This window comes from Rhinoraja longicauda, chromosome 31 (assembly GCF_053455715.1).
Source record: "Rhinoraja longicauda isolate Sanriku21f chromosome 31, sRhiLon1.1, whole genome shotgun sequence".
Lineage (NCBI taxonomy): Eukaryota > Metazoa > Chordata > Chondrichthyes > Rajiformes > Arhynchobatidae > Rhinoraja > Rhinoraja longicauda.
Window position 1 is genome coordinate 10,954,477 of NC_135983.1, and position 20,418 is coordinate 10,974,894.

The 20,418-nt window shown below is 47.1% G+C and overlaps 1 protein-coding gene across 1 annotated transcript in view; it reads right to left on the reverse strand.

Annotated features, from left to right (window-relative positions):
- LOC144608223 (regulator of G-protein signaling 3-like) overlaps positions 1-20,418 on the reverse strand; it is a 235,762-nt gene that overhangs the window by 204,798 nt on the left and 10,546 nt on the right. Inside the window, exons 2-4 of the mRNA XM_078425800.1 lie at positions 8,885-8,935; positions 5,765-5,823; positions 4,162-4,256 (exon numbers count right to left, since the gene is read on the reverse strand). Of these exons, the coding sequence (XP_078281926.1) occupies positions 4,162-4,256; positions 5,765-5,823; positions 8,885-8,935 (205 nt within the window). The remainder of the gene's footprint in view (positions 1-4,161; positions 4,257-5,764; positions 5,824-8,884; positions 8,936-20,418) is intronic.

The window sequence follows — 20,418 nt, forward strand, 5'->3', positions numbered from 1 at the left end:
GTGGAGGATGAAGATAGAGCAGGGTAGTGCATTGCAGGATGCGGATAGGGCAGGGTGGTGCATTGCAGGATGCGGATAGAGCAGTGTGGTGCATTGCAGGGTGGTGGATACAGCAGGGTGAGGATGGAGCAGGGTGGTGCATTGCACGATGCGGATAGAGCAGGGTGGTGCATTGCAGGGTGCGGATGGAGCAGGGTGGTGCATTGCAGGATGCGGATAGAGCAGGGTGGTGCATTGCAGGATGCGGATAGAGCAGGGTGGTGCATTGCAGGGTGGTGCATTGCAGGGTGGTGCATTGCAGGGTGGTGCATTGCAGGGTGGTGCATTGCAGGGTGGTGCATTGCAGGGTGGTGCATTGCAGGGTGTGGATGGAGCAGGGTGGTGCATTGCAGGGTGTGGATAGAGCAGGGTAATGCATTGCAGGGTGTGGATAGAGCAGGGTGGTGCATTGCAGGGTGGTGCATTGCAGGGTGGTGCATTGCAGGGTGGTGCATTGCAGGGTGGTGCATTGCAGGGTGGTGCATTGCAGGGTGGTGCATTGCAGGGTGTGGATACAGCAGGGTGGTGCATTGCAGGGTGTGGATAGAGCAGGATGGTGCATTGTAGGGTGTGGATAGAGCAGGGTAATGCATTGCAGGTGGCTGCACGGGGGCATGAGGAAATTAAAACACTGACGTAACCAAGATAATGTTTCTGGTAACACAAAGTGTAGCTAGCAGTATGTTGGAGAGATATTTGAGAACCTATGTGTCTGGAGCAACCAAGGTGGGTCTTCGGAGTGTGGAGGCACCCGGTGGAAACTCATGCAGTCACGGGGAGAACGTACAAACTCTGTACAGACAGCGCTCGTAGTCAGTATCGAACCGGGATCTCTGGCGCTGTAGGGCAGCAACTCTACCGCTGCGCCACCGTGCAGAGGTGAAGATGAGCACGTGAGAGAGAAAATTACAGGAAGATGCGGGATTGAGGTGAATGTTCAGAAATCATCAGCGGTTTACACTCAATGGGCCAAATAACCTCCTTCTACGTCGGAACAATATATGAGAAAAACATTTCCTTGGTGAAGCTGATGAAAAGTCGTCAGTCTGAAATATTACACTAGTTTTCCTGCAGAAACTTGAATATTTCTAACTTTAAATCTTTTTTATTATCACTCATGGAATCTGACTCCACATTTTTTCACATAATAATACACCCATGTAATACAGGATGTAGCAACGCTGCCCCCTTGTGACAAGAGTTGGAAAATGAAACGATGGTTGGTGATGGAGTCACATTCCGATGTGGCATCATGCTACGAATCTAGCTGAGAATTAGAACTCCACCATAACGGCAACACCTCACTCTGCCTCGGCAAGGCTGCCAGCAAAATCAACGACCAGTCTCACCCCAGTCACTCCATCTTCTCCCCTCTCCCGTCAGGCAAGAGGTACAGAAGTTTGAAAATGCACCTCCAGATTCAGGAACAGTCTCTTCCTAGCTGTAATCAGACAACTGTACAGGGCATTGGTGAGACCACACCTGGAGTATTGCGTACAGTTTTGGTCTCCTAATCTGAGGAAAGACATTCTTGCCATAGAGGGAGTACAGAGAAGGTTCACCAGATTGATTCCTGGGATGGCAGGACTTTCATATGAAGAAAGACTGGATAGACTCGGCTTGTACTCGCTGGAATTTAGAAGATTGAGGGGTGATCTTATAGAAACTTACAAAATTCTTAAGGGGTTGGACAGGCTAGATGCAGGAAGATTGTTCCCGATGTTGGGGAAGTCCAGAACAAGGGGTCACAGTTTAAGGATAAGGGGGAAGTCTTTTAGGACCGAGATGAGAACGTTTTTTTTCACACAGAGTGGTGAATCTGTGGAATTCTCTGCCACAGAAGATAGTTGAGGCCAGTTCATTGGCTATATTTAAGAGGGAGTTAGATGTGGCCCTTGTGGCTAAAGGGATCAGGGGGTATGGAGAGAAGGCAGGTACGGGATACTGAGTTGGATGATCAGCCATGATCATATTGAATGGCGGTGCAGGCTCGAAGGGCCGAATGGCCTACTCCTGCACCTATTTTCTATGTTTCTAACTGAACCGCCCTCTCATCAGCTCACCTCCCATCTACCTCATTGAAGACCTTTGAACTATCTTTAATTGGACTTCAATGTTACATCTTTGCATTAAGTGTTGTACCCTTTATCCTTTATCTGTACACTGTGAACGGCGTGATTGCATTTATATATAGTCCTTCCACGGACTCGATAACACACAACAAAGGCTTTTCACTGTACCTCAATACACATGGTAACAATAAATTAAACTAAACTAACACTAAACTCAGTTTTGTTTAGTTTAGTTTAGAGATAAAGAGTGGAAGCAGGCCCTTCAGCCCACTGAGTCCATGCTGATCAACGATCATCCATACACGAGTTCTATCCTACACAATAGTGACAAATGACAAAAAACAATTCATCTATAAACCTGTGCATCCTTGGGATGTGGGAGGAAACTGAACCATCCGGAGAAAACCCATGCAGTCTGGGACTGTGGTCACTGGGAGAACATGCAAACTCCACACAAACAGCATCCGAGGTCAGGATCGAACTTGGGTCTCTGGCGTTGTGAGGCAGCAGCTCTACCCGCTGCGCCACTGCTCCAGCAGATTGTCTGCTGCTCTGGAATCGTGCTTATTTTAGTTGTTCACAGCTTTTAGACGCTACGAAAAGCAACTTGCCCAAGCACACAAACTTCAAATAGAAATGTATTGGTTAAGTAAATAGGCTTGTTCCTCAAACACATCAACAGTTTCTTGCAACAGTTAAGTGTCCAAACTCAATCTAAACACTCGCACATTTTGGCAACGTCCAAAAACTTGCAAATCATTCCTAAACACCAACAATTGCTTAATTAAGAATAAATACCTTCCCCAAACAACTGGCACATGTTTAGTGTCGTTTAGAGATACAGCGAGGAAACAGGCCCCAGCCCACCAAATAAACTCTCCACAAATCCTTTAACATTCTATCGATGGACTAAATGTTAATCAATTACCACTAATCTTGTATGTTTCTACCATCTCCCAGATAAGCCTCTTGCAAAGTGCTTTATTATAGATCTTCAGAATATACAGCTAGACAATACCTCATTTACTCGAGCAAAAGACACAAAGTGCTGGAGTATCTAAGCATCTTTGGAGAAAATGGGTAGGTGACGTTGCGGGTCAAGCCCCTTCTTCAGAAGGATACTTCGGTTTTCAGACCTTCGCTGGAGCATATACTAATGATGTGCATGGTTCTAAAGGTGTAGGAAATTAACTGCAGATGCTGGTACAAATCGAAGTTATCACAAAAAGCTGGAGTAACTCAACGGGTCAGGCAGCATCTCAGGAGAGGAGGGATGGGTGACGTTTCAGGTCGAGACCCTTCTTCAGACCCATACCAAGGTCAGGACCCTTCATCAGTTTGACAGACGAGTAAATATTTTGAAGAAGGGTCTCGACCCGAAATGTCACCCATTCTTTCTCTCCTGAGGTGCTGCCTGACCTGCTGAGTTACTCCAGCATTTTGTGATTAAATACCTACGATTTGTACCAGCATCTGCAGTTCTTTTCTTACAAATATTTGAGCAGTGTAAACACAAATTCATGCTAAAGGAGATCGTGTTTGACTAATCCAATGGAGATGTGTCAGATACATTCAATGGCTGAGGGAAATTAATAGATGTTTAGTTTAGTTTAGAGATACAGCACTGTAAAACAGGCCCTTCGGCCCACCGAGTCCGCACCGACCAGCGATCCCCGCACACTCACACTATCCTACACACACTAGGGATAATTTACAATTGTACCAAACCAATTAAACTACAAAACTGTACATCTTTGGAGTGTGGGAGGAAACCGGAGAAAACCCACGCAGTCACAGGGGGAACGTGCAAACTCCGTGCAGACAGCTCGAGTAATCAAGATCGAACCCGGGTCTCTGGCACTGTCAGGCAGCAACTCTACCGCTGCGCCACTGCGCCGCCATTGCAAGGATCTGTGCTTGGGCTACAACTAATCACCATCTATATCAATGAACTGGCTCATTTCAATGGACTCCATCAAACATTCAAAACAATCGCAATTGTAATCCCAGCCATGGCTCACGAGAACCAGTAATGATACACAGTACTCACAAAGTAAAATGTTCGTGAAATACTGGGTTTTTGCAGTCTGGCACAGTTTTTGTCTTCTGCCTGCTTCTGCGATCGCTATCAGGTACCACAGACGACTGTAGGGCAAAGAATAAAGAATAAAGAAAAAGTATCACAGGCGTTATTAAATAAAAAAGAATCAAACGGGTATTTCGAGCTGTGAATCAAATGAGTTGTGAATCAGTGGAATTCTCTGCCACAGAAGGCAGTGGAGGCCAATTCACTGGATGTATTCAAGAGAGTTAGATATAACTCTCGGCACGGTGGCACAGCGGTAGAGTTGCTGCCTTACAGCGAATTCAGCACCAGAGACCCGGGTTCGATCCCGACTATGGGTGCTGTCTGTACGGAGTTTGTACATTCTCCCCGTGACCTGCGTGGGTTTTGTCCGAGATCTTCGATTTCCTCCCACACTCCAAAAGACGTACAGGATTGTAGGTTAATTGGCTTGGTAAATGTAAAAATTGTCCTTAGTGTGTGTAGGATAGTGTCAATATGCGGGGATCGCTGGTCGGTGCTGACCCGGTGGGCCGAAGGGCCTGTTTCCGCAATGTATCTCTAAAGCTCTTAGGGCTAACACAATCAAGGGATATGGGGTGAAAGCAGGAACAGGGTACTGACATTGGATGATCAGCTATGATCATATTGAATGGCAGTGCTGGCTCGAAGGGCCGAATGGCCTACTCCTGCACCTATTTTCCTTGTTCTATGCTTCTATTTTTATAGTGTCACCTATGGCGTGCGATATCCCAAAGAGCATTCACCACTAAAGTGCTTTTGAAGAGTAAGCAGGATTCCATTGTAGGGAGACCTGATAGAAGTATCTAAAATGGTGAGAGGTATAAATAGAGTCAGAGCTGTACGTGGCAGGGAAACAGTGGCTGCCAGGTGTGGCGCGGGCAGCCGTCAGTAGGCCCATCCACTGCAACCAAAATCCATTATATAGAGGTCTGTTTAAACAAGGGTTTACTGTGCGAAAGGAATTAAAAAGCATAAATTATAAACCAAGGGATTAATAGTTTAATTTCATATAGACATTTAAGAGATTGTTTAAACACTTATTTTGGGGGAAAATACCAAGGGGAAAGGTGGGAATCTTGCATAATTAGTTTAGTTTAGCTTAGAGATACAGCACTGCAACAGCCCCACCGAGTCCGCCGCGACCAGCGATCTTCCCACATTAGCACTATCCTACACACACTGGGGACAGTTTACACACTTACACCAAGCCAATTAACCTTCGATCCTGTACGTCTTTTGGAGTTTGGGAGGGAACCGAAGATCTCGGAGAAAACCCACGTGGTCACGGGGAGAACAGACCGCACCCGTACAGGCAGCACCCGTAGTCGGGACCAAGCCCGGGTCTCTGGCTTACTGCAAGCACGTGTAAGGCAGCAACTCTACCGCTGCGCCACCGTGCCGACCTCCCACTCTGCTGATCCATCCAAGTGATCTCAGAACAACCAATGCAGCAGATTTATGACTGATCAACTCTAAAATCATGACATATACAGCTTAAGATCCTTTCTTACTTGACAGGAATAGAAAAGATCGTGTAAGTGGAAGTGCCTGAAAGCATTCTCACCTTTATGTATGCATCGCAGGTATGGTATTCTTTCCCCATAAGCCCTTTCGCTTCCATGACTGGAGAACAAAATGTGGTGACATCATTATCTTTCAGAACGGATAAAAAAGCCACGGCCAATGTGACATTCAAATAAAATGAATGATTAACTTCGAAAGTAATGAGTAGCTGTGATAACTTCAGGTTGATATTTGTTGCTGACTTTGCATTTTGGTACCCCAGTATAGCAGTTGGCAGATTGCTGGACCATTGATCCAGACACCAGCTCGATTTGCATAAAAACAATTGTGTGATTTAAATGCAAGCAATGACTAGTCCCAGTAATGGTGCCCATGAAACCACCTACTTGTTGTCAAACACTAATGTCCTCTCGGGAAGGAAACCTGCCATCCACTTGTTGCTGAACACCTCCTCTCAGTCCGCCTAAACCTACCCAATCTACCGGTTGCTAAACGCTTTAACTCCCCCTCCCATTCCCACACTCACCTTTCTGTCCTGGGTAGGGGTGCCAACTTTCCAACCCCCAAATACGGGACAAGGTGGCGTCACCGCCCCGCGCCCCACGTGATCTCACCCAGCCAGCGGCCACGTGCTCCCGCTCCACCAATGGCGGCCGCCTGGGCCGGGAGGCGGGTTGCTATGCAACCTCCGTTAGGTGAACACACTCGGCCCCGCTCCCCGAACATACTCCGTTAGCCTACACTGTCCTGGCCTATAGTGGCACCCTGGCCTACAGTGTCTGGGCCTACAGCGCCACCCAGGCCTACAATGTCTGGGCCTACAGCGCCCCCTGGCCTACAGTGTCTGGGCCTACAGCGCCCCTCGGGCCTAATACGGGACAAGGGCGGTCCCGTACAGGACAAACAAATTTAGCCCAAAATACGGGATGTCCCGGCTAATACGGAACAGTTGGCAACCCTAGTCCTGGGCCTCCTCCACCGTCAGAGTGAGGCCCAGTGCAAATTGTAGGAACAGCACCCAATATTTCACTTGGACAGCTTACACCCCAGCGGTATGAATATTAACCTCTCTAACTTCAAGTGACCCTTGCTTTCCCTCTCTCTCCATCCCTCCCAGTTCCTAATTCTCCAAACAGTCCCCCTGAATACAGAATTTTATTTCTGTATACTTCATTGTCACCTTCTCCTGGCTAATAATAACCTATTTCACATTTTCCTTGAGTTTTATCCCCTTTGATGTTCGTTTTCACACCTTATACTTCCTGATCTCTGTGTCTCCCTCTCCCCTGACTCTCAGTCTGAAGAAGGGTCTCAACCCGAAATGTCACCCATTCCTTTTATCCAGAGATGCTGCCTGTCCCGCTGGGTTACTCCAACATTTTGTGTCTATCTTCAGTGTAAACCAGCATCTGCAGTTTCTTCCTGCACTATCTAGTCTTGTTTAGTTTAGTTTAGGGACACAGCACGGAAATAGGCCCTTCGGCCCACTGATTCCGTGCCGACCAGCAATCCCCGCACATTAACACTATCCGACTTACATTAGGGACAATTTACATTTATAACGAGCCAATTAACCTATAAACCTGTACGTCTTTGGAATGTGGAAGGAAGCCGAAAATCTCGGAGAAAACCCACGCAGGTCACTGGGAAAACATCCAAACTCCTCACAGACAGCTCCCTTGGTCAGAATCGAACCTGGGTCTCTGGCGCTGTAAGGCAGCAACTCTACCGCTGCACCACTGTGCCGCCCAACGATTGTCCACACGTAACTCCAGACCAACATGGGTGACTCCTCAATTCAGCAAAAACCAGAGATAGACAATAAATGCAAGCAATGTCACAGAATCAAAAAGCACAGAAACAGGCCATTCGGCCCAACTCATCCCATCTGGGCTAGTCCGATTTGCCTACATTTGGCCCGTGTCCCTCCAAACCTTTCTGATCCATGTATCTGTCCAAATGTCTGTAATGTCCCGTCAGATCTGTTAGTCTTGTGTCATGTTCTGTGTTTAGATTCTCATTTCAGGTCCCTTGACTTCCTGCCATTGTAATTGTCAGCCCCGCCTTGATTGTTTCCACCTGTGTGCCCTTACCTCATGTATATATAGTCCATGCCTCCCTTTGTCCTGTGCCAGTTCGTATTGTGATTCACGTGCTCTGGGTCGTAGTATAGCTAGTAAGTAATTTTTGTAACTAATGTTTTTGTAGCTGAGTAAGTTTAGAGTTTTTGGTTCGAATCGCAGTGTTCTTTAATGTGAAAATTAAGGAACGCCTTTATTTTCTCCAAATTGACTCTTGTGTGTGAGTCGTGCGTTTGAGTCCAGTTCCTGTGTGCCCCAGAGCATAACAATGTCTTTTAAATGCTGTTGTAGTGTCTGCCCCAACTACCTTCTCTGGTAGCTCATTCTATAAACCCACCACCCTCTGTGAGAAAAGGTTGCCCCTCAAATTCCTGTCCATTTTTTCCACCAGTCATCCCCTCTAGTTCTTGATTCCATACCCTGGGAAAGGACTTTGTACATTCAGCCTACGTATTCCCCTCAAGGTTTTATACACCTCTGAAAAGTCCCAGCCTGCTCAACCTCTCCCAAGAGCTCAGACCTTTGAGGCCTGGCAACATCCTCGTCAACCCTATCTGCACTCTTTCCAGCCCAATTGCATGTTTCCTACAGCAGGGCGACCAAAACTGAGCAAAATACTCCATGTGCCGACCTTTGTGACTGGCTAAATATTAAGAGTTACCCATTTTCTTCTGCGGCTCCACACTTATTTGACCACCTCTTAACTCTTTTTCCTTTAATATTCCTTTTTCACAAAAGAATAAATTATTTTCAAATAAAGAAACAGCAAACTGGCCAAATCCATGTGCAATAAATGCATTGTCTTGCCTTTACATTTTATCGAAGCACAAATTTACAAGTAGTGGTGTTCCACTCAACAACTAGTGCATTTAGAAAAATATTCAGTTTAATTTATTGCCACATGTACCGAGGTACAGTGCAAAGCTTTTGTTGTGTGTTAACCAGTCAGCGGAAAGACTGTACGTGATTACAATTGAGCCGTCCACAGTGTACAGAGGGGGAGGGGGAGGAGGAGGGGGAGGGGGGAGGGGGGAAGATGCATTTTTGTTTCTCAACAATGTTGATATTTCCAGACTTACTGTGAACAGCAATTGCCCCATCTTGAAGATGAACCGACAGCTTCAGCTGCCCTGTGAAGAGACAAGAAGGAATTATTCTACAACATCGTTTGTTTCAGTAACGATGTTTGACCAACCATTCACGTGAAAAAACCTTAACAGCTCTTAAAGCATAGATGGTAGAAACAAGGAACTGCAGATGCCAGCTTGCACAAAAGGACACAAAGTGCTGGAGTAACTCAGCGGGTCGGGCAGCTTCTCTGGAGAAAATTAGGTTTCAGGTTGGAACTCTTCTTCCTACTGCTCCCTTCTTCAGAGCCCTTCTTCTGACTGGCTTTGTAGGAGTCTGAAAACCATGACCTTCAGGTTCAAGAACAGCTTCTTGCCAACTAACATCAGGCTGATGAACACTGCACAACACCAAGCACAACAATGAACTATGGACTGCCTTTGGTTGCGCTAAGGACTTCAGGCTTTTTTGCACTAGTACTGGCGTTATTAATTTATGGTATCTTATCTGGAGGTAGGCCTGTTGAGCTGAAGTAAGTAAGAATTTCACTGTTCAGTTGTCAGTACATCAGACTTTTAAACGCTCTTGACTCTCGTGCTTTGCAGATGCAGAGTGAAGGGCAGATGGAGTTGTTGGGGGCGTGGCGGGTTTGCACGTTCGACTGGACTGCATCAACGACTCTCTGCCGGTCAAACTGGAAGCTCATGACCATCTCCACTTCTGCACCATCGATGCCAACTGGGGCGTGCGCTCCACACCATTTCCTGACGCCGATCACAATCTCCGCTTTGCTATTGAGGGCATGCAGTGTAGGTTTACTAGGTTAATTCCCGGAATGGCGGGACTGTCATATGTTGAAAGACTGGAGCGACTAGGCTTGTATACACCGGAATTTAGAAGGATGAGAGGAGATCTTATCGAAACGTATCAGATTATTAAGGGGTTGGACATGTTAGAGGCAGGAAACATGTTCCCAATGTTGGGGGAGTCCAGAACCAGGGGCCACAGTTTAAGAATAAGGGGTAGGCCATTTAGAACTGAGATGAGGAAAAACTTTTTCAGTCAGAGAGTTGTGAATCTGTGGAATTCTCTGCCTCAGAAGCCAGTGGAGGCCAATTCTCTGAATGCATTCAAGAGAGAGCTAGATAGAGCTCTTAAGGATAGCGGAGTCAGGGGGTATGGGGAGAAGGCAGGAATGATCAGCCATGACCACGTTGAATGGCGGTGCTGGCTCGAAGGGCCGAATGGCCTCCTCCTGCACCTATTGTCTATTGTCTATAAAATGCTGGAGTAGCTCGACGAGTCGGGCAGCATCTCTGGAGAAATTGGAATAGATGACGTTTCGGGTCGAAACCTTTCGTCAGACCGAGAGTCAGGGGAGAGGTAAACTAGAGGTATGAAAGGTTTCAGAATACATCAGAGCCAGCACCGATGACTGGGGAAAAGTGGAGCTCACAGTGGTCCATTGTTGGCTGTGGAACCTCACGGCCCTCTACAACAACCTGGGGGACAACATAACTTCTGCTGCCTCAAACGCAAGAAGGTGGTTGTGGAAGAGGTAATAGCGTAGGGATATATGCATATGAACAGTGGAACAGGCAAGACGACTAGGGTGGGGGATGGGGGGAGAGAGAGGGATTGCTTAAAATTAATATTCATACCACTGTGTTGTAAGCTGCCCAAGCGAACCACAAGGGGCTGTCCTTCCAATTTGCATGTGGCCTCACGGGAGCTAGTTACCAACTTCAGGAAGCGTGGTGGACTCCATGCCTCAATCAGCATTGGCGTTGCTGAAGTGGAAATGTCGGAGCACTTCATGTTCCTGGGCGCTAATATTACCAACGATCTGTCAGGGACCAACCACACTGCCGCAACAGCCAAGAAGGCACACCCAACGCCTCCACTTCCTCACACCACCAACAATCCAGCATGTTTCCAGTGGCTCTCTCAAACCTTGAGAGGTCCGCCGTAGAACGCAGGCTGCCGGGCCGCATCACCACAGCCTGGCTTGGCCCAAGCCCACAGTAAATCGCACCGAGCCGCAGATGTAGTAGCCCAGTCCATCTCACGGACCAAACTCGCCGCCATTGACTCCATCTACACTTCACGCTGCCTCGGAAAAGCAGTCGACATAATCAAAGGCTTGTCACTCTACCCCAGTCACTCCTCCTGCTCCCCACTCCTGTCAGGCAGAGGATAAAGGAGCTTGAAAGTGCCCTCCCCCATTCTCAGGAGCAGCATCTTCCCCTCTGATATCAAGCTTCTGACCAGTCCATCCATAGGCTAGTCTGTCTGATCCACCCCCACCCTATTGTGGACATTGGCCTTTGTCTACGGGACTGATGCGCTACAATGCTGAGAACTATATTCTGCACTCTGTATCTTCCCCTGTTCTCTATCTATGGTACTTAAGTTCGACTTGATTGTACTTATGTCTGGTATTTCATGATCTGATTGGAGAGCGTTATCTCTCCCCATCAGAACTGCCCCCTCCATCGACTCCTTTAAGTCCAGGCTCAAAACCTATTTCTACTCCCTAGCGTTTGAGGTCCATTGAGGAGGCGCTGTGAACTGTTTTGTATGTGCTGATATGTTTGTGTGCTACTGTATGTTTCATTTTTTTCCTTAGTACCTAAACAGATGTACAGCACTTTGGTCAACGTGGGTTGTTTTTAAATGTGCTATACAAATAAAATTGACTTGACTTGACTTGAAAGACGAAGCTTTTCACTGTAGCTCGGTACACAGGACAATAATAAACCTAAACCTAGAGATACAGGAGAAATGGGTGGGCTTGCTTTTGTCTTTTAATTTAGTTTAGAGATGCAGCGCAGAAACAGGCCCTTCGGCCCACCGAGTCCGTGCCGACCAGCAATCCCCGCACATTAACACAACCCCACACACACTAGGAACAATTTTACATTTCTACCAAGCCAATTGTACGTCTTTGGAGTGTGGGAGGAAACCAAAGATCTCGGAGAAAACCCACGCAGGTCGCAGGGAGAACGTACAAGCTCCATACAGACAGCACCCGTAGTCGGGATCGAACCAGGGTCTCTGGCGCTGTAAGGCAGCAACTCTACCGCTGCGCCACCGTGCCGCTTGCCAGATGTCTCTGGAATAGGTCATCATTTCAATTTCAGGTAGATACTCGCCTTGTGGCTGAACTAAATAGCTTGGTGGAGGCAGAGCTAATTTTGGAGACGAAGCGTGCAGCCGCACAGCCAGGGTGCAATTGGAATCCAAAGTATTTGCTTAATCCAATTTACTCAACAAATTTCTGGATATCAGGTGCGGTTTAATGCACATTAAATCTGTGTGCATTAAACAGGAGATTTAATCCTGCAGGAGATGATTGAAATGGATTATCCACTCAGCACTTCACCTGCAAATGCTTCAGCGATTCCTGTAGGCAGTTTTACAACCCGCCTCCACTGAATTCACACTGTCAATGATGCTGGTTTCCCAATTATTCTTCAACTCTCCACACCATTCATGAATGGAAGCAGCCAGACTGAAAAGTTTGGGTCTGATTTTTTTGGTCGTAGAATTCAGTTCCGTTTAGTTTATTGTCACGTGTACCGAGGTACAGTGAAAGGCTTTTGTTGCGCGCTATCCAGTCAGCGGAAACATAGAAAACAGGTGCAGGAGTAGGCCATTCGGCCCTTCCAGCCAGCACCACCATTCAATATGATCATGGCTGATCATCCAGAATCAGTCCCCCGTTCCTGCTTTCTCCCTATATCCCTTGATTCCGTTAGCCCTAAGAGCTATATCTAGCTCTCTATTGAACACATGATTACAATTGAGCCATTAACAGTGTATAGATACGTGATAAGGAGATAATGTTTAGTGCTAGGTAAAGCCAGTAAAGTCCGATCAAAGAGAGTCCGTGAATCTGTGGAATTCTCTGCCACAGAAGGTAGTTGAGGCCAGTTCATTGGCTATATTTAAGAGGGAGTTAGATGTGGCCCTTGTGGCTAAAGGGATCAGGGGGTATGGAGAGAAGGCAGGTACGGGATACTGAGTTGGATGATCAGCCATGATCATATTGAATGGCGGTGCAGGCTCGAAGGGCCGAATGGCCTACTCCTGCACCTATTTTCTATGTTTCTATGAGGGTCACCAATGAGGTAGATAGAAGATCAGGACTGCTCTCTAGGTGTGGTAGGATGGTTCAGTTGCCTGATAACAGCTGGGAAGACACTGCCCAGAATGTGGAAGTGGTTCAGCTTTTGCTTTGTTCAATGGGTTGCCAGCTGCTTCCATTGACAAACACTAGTTCAGTTCAGTTTAGTGTCACATGTACCCTTTCAGTGGTGCACTGTTGTCACGTGTGCCGAGGTACAGTGAAAAGCTTCTGTTGCTTGCTAACCAGTAGGTGGAATGACAGTACATGATTACAACCAAGCCGTCTACAGATATATGGTGAAGGGAGTAACGTTGGGTGTAAGGGAAAGTCAGAGTACAGATAGTCAGAGGGTCTCCAATGAGGTAGATGGTAGCTCAGGACTGCTCTCCAGTTATTTATATCCCTGTTTATACATGTTTATATCTCTGCATTCAAGTTTAACAAAGTACTGGCATCCGTCCATCAGCGGGAGATGATGGTGGGGCTTGGCGTTGTCCTGCTTGGAGAGAGGGATTTTTCATCTGTCGTTACATCTCCCTGTGCCCAGCAAGGATGAAGTGTCCTCTCCATTTGATTTGGCCGCTGAGCCTGGGCAGGTAAATGGGAATACAAACGTGCCCAGCATCTGCATTCCCCTCTCAACCTGATAGGCTGATTCCAGAGGAACGGCGTGGCTGCTACGTCTGGGGCCTGCTCGGCTGCAGGAGTTGCCGGAAGGCGGACGCATGAGGGATCAGCCGACCGTCTCCAGGGACTCCAGCTACAGTGCCTTTGGCTCTCCTGAGCCTTACCCACAAGGCAGTGGGGTGCAATTTAACCCATAGTTGGGACCTGGTTGATGGACGTCAGGACGTGTCCACGTGTGGGCCTGCACGTCGCATCTCTGAGGTCTACTTCACAACGTAGAACCATATTAAACACATTTGGCTCATTCTCCTAAACTTCATGATGAACCTTGAAGTATTCCTGGATGGATAATAATAACACGAGAATGAAAGTTTCACCAGCTTAGGATCACATATTGTGATAGGATATCATTCTGCTGCTGCCATGGTTCGTTCAGTTTAAAGATGCAGCTTGGAAACAGGCCCTTCGGCCCACACCGACCATCGATCACCCGTTCACCCAAGTTCCGTGTTATCCCACTTTGTCACCCATTCCCCACTACACCAGGGGGCAGTTTACAGAAGGTCAATTAACCTACAAACCTGCACATCTTTTGGAGGTGGGAGGAAGCCGGAACACGCAACCTCCACACAGACAGCACCCGAGGTCAGGATCGAACCCGGGTCTCTGGCGCTGTGACACAATCCTAAACACCAGGGAACATTTGCAATTTTACCGAAGCCAATTAACCGACATACCTGTGCGTCTTTAACCGACATACCTGTGCGTCTTTAATCGACATACCTGTGCGTCTTTAATCGACATACCTGCACGTCTTTAACCGACATACCTGTGCGTCTTTAACCGACATACCTAAGCGTCTTTAACCGACATACCTGTGCGTCTTTAATCGACATACCTGCGCGTCTTTAACCGACATAACTGTGCGTCTTTAACCGACATACCTGCACGTCTTTAACCGACATACCTGTGCGTCTTTAACCGACATACCTAAGCGTCTTTAACCGACATACCTGTGCGTCTTTAATCGACATACCTGCACGTCTTTAACCGACATACCTGAGCGTCTTTAACCGACATACCTGAGCGTCTTTAATCGACATACCTGTGCGTCTTTAACCGACATACCTGCGCGTCTTTGTGGTGAGTGAAGAAACCAATGCACCCGTAGAAAACCCACACAGGTCCCGGGGAGAACGTGCAAACTTCGTAGAGACAGCACCTGAGGTCAGGATCAAACCCGGGTCTCTGGCGCTGTAATGCAGCGACTCTACCGCTGCGCCCTTGTTGGATCTAGTGTAGTTTAGTTTATTATTGTCATGTGTATCGAGGTACAGCGAGAAGCTTTTTGCGGCGCGCTAACCAAGGAGTGGTGATTTCCCGCACTGCGACTTGCTTGAAGTTGATAAAGTAGCAAGAAAATAGATGGATGTAACACGACACTGAAAGGTGTGAGATTTAAATGTGTCACAATAATCACAAGCAGAGACGGGCGACATGAGAATTACAGGAGATTAATCAGCGAAGAACATTTCACTTTGGCGCGGTGGCGCAGCGGTAGAGTTGCTGCCTTGCAGCGCCAGTGACCTGGGTTTGATCCTGACTACGGGTGCTGCCTGTGCGGAGTTTGTTCGTTCTCCCCGTGACCTGCATAGGTTTGCTCTGAGAACTTCAGTTTCCTCCTACACTCCAAAGACGTACAGGTTTGTAGGTTAATCGGCTTGCTCTGAATGCAAAAATTGTCCCTAGTGTATGGGAGTGTTAATGTGCGGGGATCACTGGTCATTGCAGACTGCCTGGGCCTCAGCTCAGAGCCTGTTTCGGAGCAGTATCTCTGAAGTAAACCTAAATCAAGATACATTCTCAATATTACACTCTTTGAAAAGCCCAAACATTAAGGCATTCCCCTCACCTCCAGCAAAGCAATAGGATTGATAACATGGCTCCAGTGGAAATGTCAGCTGTCGGGATATACCAGGCACATTGCTGATCACGTACAGTCCTTTCAGGTGAGGCAGAGGTTCACTTGCACCTCCTCCAGCCTCATCTACTGTATCCGCTATTCCAGGTGTGGACTCCTGTGTATCGGCGAGTCCAAGCGCAGGCTCGGCGATTGTTTCGCTGAACACCTCCGCTCAGTCCACCTAAACCTACATGATCTCCCGGTCGCCAAGCACTTTAACTCCCCCTCCCGATCCCACACTGACCTTTCTATCCTAGGTCTCCTCCATTGTCAGAGTGAGGCTAAACGCAAAGTGGACGAACAGCACCTCATATTTCGCTTGGACAGCTTACAGCCCAGTAATATGAATATTGACTTCTCCAACTTCAAGTAACTTGCTTTTCCTCTCTCTCTCTCCATCCCTCCCCTATCCTGGTACTCCGACCGGACTGACTGTCCTCGTGATTAGATTTTATCTTTGGATGCTTCGTTGTCATCTTCCCCCAGCTAACAATGATCTATTCTACATTTTCCTTGAGCTTTATCCCCTTTGATGTCTCGTTTTCACACCTTACCCTTCCACATCTCTGTGTTTCCCTCTCCCCTGGCTCTCAGTCTGAAGAAGGGTCTCGACCCGAAACGTCACCCATTCTTTCTATTCAGAGATGCTGCCTGTCCCGCTGAGTTACTCCAGCATTTTGTCTCCATGTATAATCATATCAGCACATTGGTGAAGCATTCTAGACAATAGACAATAGGTGCAGGAGTAGGCCATTCGGCCCTTCGAGCCAGCACCGCCATTCACCGTGATCATGGCTGATCATCCACAATCAGTACCCCGTTCCTGCCTGCTCCCCATATCCCCTGACTCAGCTATCGTTAAGAGCTCTATCTAAAGCTATCATTAAGAGCTCTCTCTTGAAAGCATCCAGAGAATTGACCTCCACTGCCTTCTGAAGCAGAGAATTCCACAGCTTCATAACTCTCTGAGTGAAAAAGTTCTTCCGCATCTCCGTTCTAAATGGCCTTAAACTTAAAGACCGAAGAATCAACTTCAGGCATACGTATTTTTACAAACAATAAACTATAAAAATAATGGGACTTTTTTTCCCCATTTCTAATGTATTTCAAAAATTAAAATCATTTATTTCATAATTGAAGGTATCAATATTATTAATTATTAAAATAATAAATGTAAAATTAGTGTAAACATATGGTTGATGGGTGCCACAGACTTCATAGCTTGAAGAGCTTGTTTCCATGTTTTACGGCTCTATGAAACTAAAATCTTTCTTAAGGGCATTACTAAACTATATTTTGGATAGTCTATTACAGTGGCGTTATGCTACCTGACAGCGCCAGAGACCCAGGTTCCACCCTGACGGCGGGTGCTGTCTGTACAAAGTTCTCCCTGTAACCACGTGGAGTTTTTTGGGTGCTCCGGTTTCCCCCCACATTCTAAAGACGTGCAGGGTTGCAGGTTAATTGGCCTCTGTAAATTGTTCCCAGTGTGTGTGTGGGATAGAATGAGGGACAACTTTACAGAGGCCCATTAACCTGCAAGCTTGCATGTCAGCTGATCGGTGGTCAGCGCGGACTCGATGGGCCGAAGGGGCTGTTTCCACGCTGTCTCTCTAAACTAAACTATCATATTTTACATTCCTACATAAATGTATATCGTAGCACAGTCTGAATCTCGTACCATAGAGTCACGCAGCATGGAAACAAGCCCTTCGGACCAATTTGCCCACGCCGTCCAACATGTCCCATCTACTCTAGTTCCACCAGCCTGCATTTGGCCCATGTCCCTCTAAGCATCCAATCCATGTACCTGTCTAAATGTTTCTTAAACGTTGCAAGACTACCTGCCTCAACTACCTCCTCCGCCAGCTCGTTCCATACAGCCACCACCCTTTGTGTAAAAAAAGTCACCCCTCAGTTTCCCATTAAATCTTGCCCTCGGCACCATAAACCTATGACCTGTGGTTCTCGTTACAATTATAAAAGTAACTTAAAAAAACAAAGTAAAACGCTATAAAGAATTTGACCTTCCATTTTCCGTGATATAGAAACTTGCATGACAGAAAAGATAATTATCTTTAAATCTCCTCTACAATACCCAGCTTCACTGCAAATGCTTCAAAACGCGATGGAAAAGAAAAATCTAAACTAGGTGCCTGGAAATGTGGGTTTGCACAATGCTCACGTGGTCCATGGCTGGTGAGCACAGACAATACTTAAAGCCTCACTCCTTCACGTATCCACAGAATGTACAAAAAAGATGTTTGTGCCTTACCAAACGTCGTGAGGTAAAACGAGTCCAGAACACTGGAAAATCTGTTGCAAAAGGAAACTCGGTGGATGCTGCCACGGGCGTGCTCCATTGTTTGTTAAAGCCAAACTCACTGCTGTAACTTGAATCCCCGATGTTTCAAAACAGTAACTCAAGAAGCCGTTAGAAGTACAGTATCGAGCATGGTTGGTGGGTGGGAGCAGGCTCTCACTGCTAACCGCCTTTGCTTTGAACGGGGGCCACTCTCGTGACCATAGCGATGAGAATAAGCAATTGTTCCCATTGGCTGCGCGGCCGTTTTGAATGACGCCTTTTCCCAGCGTTAGCTGGTCCGTCGCTGGCAGTGAGGAATGATCTTACAATGCACGCCGGTGTCCGACAGGAGAGCAGCTCCAAAACCCCGAAACGGAGCGGCCACTTACGGCTTCAAAGCTGCTGCAGTCGTCCAAGGTTTAAACTCGGCACCAGCAGCCACCCATTCCTGCTCCGGACGCCTCGTGGCCCAAGCACAAAAGCAAATAAAATTAATGACCCCTTTCCAGAGAAGGAGAAAGATTCTCGTTCTCACTGAACTGGTTGGGAAGGGATTGGATTGCATTTCAACAGGGCATGATCTGACCTCCGCACCAATGTTCCGAGTAAGGAACACTGCAAGAACTGCGATTGCAACAGATACCTACTAAACAATGACACGTGGGCTTTACAAAAGTTCTTTGTCCCCCACGCTTCAACAGAGATAAAAACAAAACAATTGAACAAAATGTTAGAAATCTGCACGGTGTCACTGATAGGTGGCAATTTTCTTTAAAACGTGCGGCGGTAACACTTGCATTGGCTGTGTGGGCACGTCATGTCTTTCAAATGGTCAAATACAATACACAATAGACAATAGGTGCAGGAGTAGGCCATTCGGCCCTTCGAGCTAGCACCGCCATCACGGCTGATCATCCACAATCAGTACCCCCGTTCCTGCCTTCTCCCCATACCCCCTGACTCCGCTATCATTAAGAGCTCGATCTAGCTCTCTCTTGAAAGCATCCAGGGAATTGGCCTCCACTGCCTTCTGCGGCAGAGAATTCCACAGATTTACATCTCTCTGAGTGAAAAAGTTTTTCCTCATCTCTGTTCTAAATGGCTTGCATCTTATTGTTAAATTGGGGCCCCTGGTTCTGGACTCCCTCAACATTGGGAACATATTTCCTGCCTCTAGTCCTTTCCTGTCCAATCCCTTAATAATCTTATATGTTTCAATAAGATCCCCTCTCATCCTTCTAAATTCTAGTGTATACAAGCCCAGTCGCTCCACTCTTTCAACATACGACAGTCCCGCCATTGCACCCAGTGCACCTACGCTGCACTCCCTCAATAGCAAGAATGTCCTTCCTCAAAATACATTCAGATCAATAGCCAGATATTAGTCGAAGACAGACACAAAAAGCTGGAGTAACTCAGCGGGTCAGACATGATCTCTGGGGAAAAGGAATAGGTGACATATTGAGTCGAGACCCTTCTTCAGACTGAGAGTCAGGGGACTTTCATATTAGTCTACATTACATATATATTAGTCTACAGCCAATGACATAAGGGCTCAATAGTTCTGCTATTTATAGCCATAGTCATACAACACAGAAACAGGCCCTTCGGCCCAACTCATCCATGCTGACCAAGATGCCCCTTCTAAGCTAGTCTCATTTGCCCGCATTTGGTCCATATCCCTCAAAACCTACGTGTAGAAAGGCACTGCAGATGCTGGTTTACACTAAAGATAGACACAAAATGCCAGAGTAACTCAGCGGGTCAGGCAGCATCTCTGGAGAAAAGGAATGTGTGACGTTTCGGGTCGAGGAGTACTTCTTTGTACTCCTAAACCTTTGAACCTTTCCTATCCATGGTCATGCATTCACCAATAACTGGCTCTCTCGGGTTCATTTTGTGCCACACCAGGAAATCTCAGCCCTAGATCTCCTAACCAAAGAGATGAAGCACAAACAGCTGCCTCAACATTAAGGCACATGACCAACATTGAAGTCAAGAGATATCAGAGAGGACAACTCTCCGCTGACTGAAATCTTAGCTAACACTTGGGTGGCATGGTGGCATAGTAGTAGAGCTACTACTGCCTTACAGCGCCAGAGACCCAGGTTCGATCCTGACAACGGGTGCTGTCTGTACGGAGTTTGTACGTTCTCCCCGTGACCTGCGTGGGTTTTCTCCAAGACCTTCAGTTTCCTCCCACACTCCAAAGACATGCAGGTTAGTAGGTTAATTGGCTTGGTGTGAATGTAAAATTGTCCCTAGAGCGCATAGGTTAGCGTTAATGTGCGGGGATCGCTGGTCGGCTTGAACTCGGGTGGGCCGAAGGGCCTGTTTCCGCGCTGTATCTCTAAACTAAAGGTGCAGTAGTCACGAAGAAAGGTCCCGGCCTGAAACATCGCCTATACATGTCCTCCAGAGATACTGCCTGACCTGTCGAGTTGCTCCAGCACTTTGTGTTCCAAAGATAGACAGGACATGCTGGAGTAACTCAGCAGAACAGGCAGCATGTCTGGAG